Source organism: Triticum aestivum, chromosome 5B (assembly GCF_018294505.1).
Source record: "Triticum aestivum cultivar Chinese Spring chromosome 5B, IWGSC CS RefSeq v2.1, whole genome shotgun sequence".
Lineage (NCBI taxonomy): Eukaryota > Viridiplantae > Streptophyta > Magnoliopsida > Poales > Poaceae > Triticum > Triticum aestivum.
Window position 1 is genome coordinate 589,171,172 of NC_057807.1, and position 4,090 is coordinate 589,175,261.

The window sequence follows — 4,090 nt, forward strand, 5'->3', positions numbered from 1 at the left end:
CTTCCCATTTGACATTTTTTACGTTGAAACGTTCATCGTGAGCGCCTCACCAGAACCTTTTGACAGGTGGAAACCATTCTTGACCGGATCTACTCCAAGATGCAAAACTTTTGCTCATACACACGAAAAGCCACCCGTCATGTGACGCCGTCCAGGCCGGTTCACCTTTGCCGGTGCCAACCCGAACACACTGACCAGATCAACCATGCACCACCTGATAACAAGGATCTGCCACACTGCAGGTAGGACCATATGAGTTTTTACGGACGGCGCCAAATCAGCCACCTTCTGTTTTTTCTTAAGCGATCCTGGGACATGATCCCCACAGACAACATCAAAAATTTCTTGCCACAAGAATGGAATGGAGATGCCTGCTTGCAAGGAGCTCAGCAGATCCGCAAGGCTATATCTACACATTCTTACGGGGACCAGAACCAAGCCTCCCCCCTCTCTCTCGATCTCATCGACTCCGACCATGCTCGCGGCCGGCGCCATGGCCGATCCGGCGGCGGCGCCGCGGTTAACCCCATAAACCCTCCCTTGGAACCCCGGCCGAGAGCTTCGAGCACCATCACGGGACATCACACTCCCATGGTGCCAACCACTGAGACTGACTTTTAAAATCTATCGTGTCCATGTTTACATTTTCTTTTTTTCATTCGACCTGCTCGCCTATGAGGTCAAGGCCTACTAACAAGAAGGAGATGCCCTGGAACAGCAGGAAGTAGAAGTGTATACCCTGCTTCGTCAGCAGGCTGCGAGCGGCGGCCGTGAGCAGGAGCAGCGACAGCGCCAGCTCCTTCTTGTATATCCGGTTGTGCTTCTTCTGCTGCTTCTTCCCTTCCTTCTTCGGGCTCGGCTGCTGCTCCTTGAGCACCATCAGCGCCTCCAGGCTCGGCGCCGACCCGGTCTTCGGGTGGTGCCGCAGCTCCCTGGGCGGCGCCGCCGCCGCCAGGGAGATGAGGTCGCCCTCCGACGACCGCCCCGACTTCTTGGTCACCACCCACTCGTAGGCGCTTCCCAGCTGGAACAGGCCCGAGATCATGGCGTTGAACTTGGTCACCGACATGGTGTTCTCGAAGAGCAGGTGCGGGATGATGAAAGGGAACGACTTTGGGGACGGCAGGATGTTGAGCAGGGACATGAGGGCTGGGATGTAGCACACGACCCAGTCCGGGAGCTCGGCTTCCGGCACAAACATCGTCATCGGGAGGATGATGCAGAAGAGCGTGAAGGAGTAGAAGGGTAGTATGAGCTTCCGGAGCAGGAAGAAGAGGAAGATCAGGTTGAATTTCTTCCACACCGAAATCTGCAGCAAAATAAAACAATGTTAAACTACTAAATTGATGCTTCTATATTAGAGAGAGGTACATAATTTTGATGATAACAGATAAAGAAAGTAAAAACAGTTACCTTTTAAACTCCTGCATTCTTACACAAATTATAACAGTTACGTTGTAAACACCGTCACCAATTTCAATTTCTGCATTCTAATACAAATTATAATAGCAAGTAGTACCTCTGTAACTTAATGTAACACGTTTTTGCAGTTTAATTTGAACTGCAAAAATGTCTTACATTCAGTTACAGAGAGAGTACTTGTATAGCTGAATTGGTGAAGGCAAATGATGACAAAGCATTTTCAAAGTGTAACCTAAGCAACCGCCACAAAATGCGAGAAGAGCATGCTGAATTGGGTATTTACATACTCTCAATTCAAAAGAAATAACATTTCAGAGTTTTCGCCAGCAATTTTAATAGTATTACTGGAGAACGTCTCACGTGCCACATCTCAGTTAGCTTGTAGCACTGTCTAAATTGTAGTCCATTCTGATTAGGTACAAGAAAAAGAGCAGAACAATACCTTGGACTTGATGATATCCGGTATGCATAACCTAAATAGCTGCATTGGACCGGAATGCCACCGATGTTGCTGCTTCCTGTAAGCCTCGTATGACTCTGGCAGTTCGCATTGGCACTGTCCACATTAAGACAACATTTCAGCTCAATTGAAATGGTCAGCACAACTGCCAAACATACAATTCAGATGAAATTGGTCATAACAATACCTCGACGTCGTTCAGGAAGATAAACTTCCAGCCATGGAGATGCGCCCGGACCGCAATGTCCATATCCTCCACTGTTGTCCGTTCCATCCACCCGCCGGACTCCTCCAGCGCCTTGATCCTCCAAACGCCGGCGGTGCCATTGAACCCAAAGAAGTTCAAGAACACTCCATTCACCTGCTGCTCCACCTCAAAGTGGAAGCAAAGATTGATGTTCTGCAACCGGGTCAATAAGTTCTCATCCTTGTTCACAAACGACCATCTCGCTTGCACCAGCCCCAATTCATCGTTGTCCTGAAAACAGCCCATAATTGACAAATCAGAACTGGAAGCATAAACCATAGCCGATTGATAACAATATAAGTAGTAGTACAAACATTCCCCTGAATCTACCTTGAAATGTGGCACGGTGCGCTTTAAAAAGTCGGGGTTTGGTTGGAAGTCAGCGTCAAAGATGGCAACAAATTCATAATCCTTCACGTAGCTGCAGGCCATGGCGGACTTGAGGTTCCCGGCCTTGTACCCATCCCTGAGCACGCGGTGCCGGTACAGAATCCGGGCCCCGGTCTGCTGCCACTTCGCGACCTCCTCTCTGATGAGCGACTGCGTCGTCGGGTCGTCGGAGTCATCTAAAACCTGAACCAAGAAATTGGACCTCGGCCAATCGAGGTTGCAGACGGCCGCAATTGATTGCTGATACACCTGCACGACGAACAATGGCTGGTTACGAGGCTGCGAATTTGGAAGGGGATTAATGGTGCGGCTTGAGAGCGAGCGACACTGACCTCTTTCTCGTTGCACATTGGTATCTGGACGAGCACCATGGGGTAGTATCCGGCGTCGGGGTCCTCGGCGTCCGGCAGCGCCGGGGACTTGAGCGTGGGCTTGATGCGCTTCACGGTGATGTAGAAGCTGCCGAGGCACTGGATGAGGCGGTCGGCGCTCTGGATGAGGAAGAGCACGACGCAGGCGTCGGTGAGGAACTGGAGGAGCGGCGCGAGGTAGGCGGCGCGGAGGCGCAGCCAGGAGGCGTAGAGCGACTCGACGCCGATAATGGGGAGGGCCAGAGCGGAGGCGGCGAGGTCCCAGCCGTGCAAGCGCGCGGCCAGCTCGACCGCGAGGAGGAGCAGGGAGAGGAGGAGGAAGGCCCTAATGAAGGCGTAGAAGCGGGAGCGGAGCACGGGGCTCTCGCCCGCCGAGCCGGGCGCGCCGGCGTCGGCATCGGTGCGGCCGTCGGCCACGCGGCGCCTGGCGGCGGCGCCGAGGGTGACGGCCGCGGAGGCCAGCGAGGCGAGGCAGCCGGCGGCGCGGTGCGCCTTGAGGAGCAGCACCCAGGTGATCTGCTTGGCGTTCTTCCCGCGGCCGCCCTTGCGGCTGCGGCGGGCGGCGCCGGCGCCGGAGACGAGGAAGTCCTCGTCTTCGGCGTCCTCCGGGGAGATCTCGGAGATGGACCAGTTGGGGTTCTCCATCTTGACCACCACCGGCGTGCCCCGGTAGGCGCCGGCGCCGGCGCCGGCGCCGGCCCTAGCGCCCCATAAGCCGGTCCACGGCGCCATGAATGGCCGGTCCGAGAACCCAACCCCCGCCCTCCCCCCGGCCAAGGGCCTGGACCTTTCGTTCCCCCCCGCCCCCAAATTAGGCGCCCACTCTACCACACAACTATTCCTGGCCCCCGGCGCCCCTTCCTCCCTCCCTCCTTTCCACCCCTCCGACTCCGACTCCACCACCGCCGCCGCCGCCGCGCCCCAATCTACTACCACCTCAGGACTCCACTGTGCGAGTGCGCAGCTCACTCCACTGCCATTAGAGCTTTAAGAAGAGGATGAGGGCGGCGGGCAGAGGACGAGGAGGGACGGGCTGGGAACAGCTCGACGCGTCTCTAGAGACAGACAGACAGAGGGAGAGAGATCGGCCCGGCCGTGGGGGCAAATATTTTAGGGCGCTTCCTTCCTTTGTCTTTCCCTGCGTTAATTCCCTTTTACTTCGCCGCATGTCCTTTTTTTCTCCTAATTTATTTACCTTCC

At 55.2% G+C, this 4,090-nt stretch overlaps 1 protein-coding gene across 1 annotated transcript; it reads right to left on the reverse strand.

The window, feature by feature from the left end:
• Nucleotides 1-592: 592 nt before the first annotated feature.
• LOC123113453 (probable xyloglucan glycosyltransferase 9) lies at nt 593-3,671 on the reverse strand. Its single transcript, XM_044534682.1, has 5 exons — nt 2,852-3,671; nt 2,460-2,768; nt 2,070-2,360; nt 1,865-1,978; nt 593-1,309 (listed from the first exon to the last, which is right to left on the reverse strand). Exons 1-5 carry the CDS (start codon nt 3,620-3,622, stop codon nt 656-658), a joined length of 2,139 nt encoding a protein of 712 aa, XP_044390617.1. The 5' UTR covers nt 3,623-3,671; the 3' UTR covers nt 593-655.
• Nucleotides 3,672-4,090: the final 419 nt, after the last annotated feature.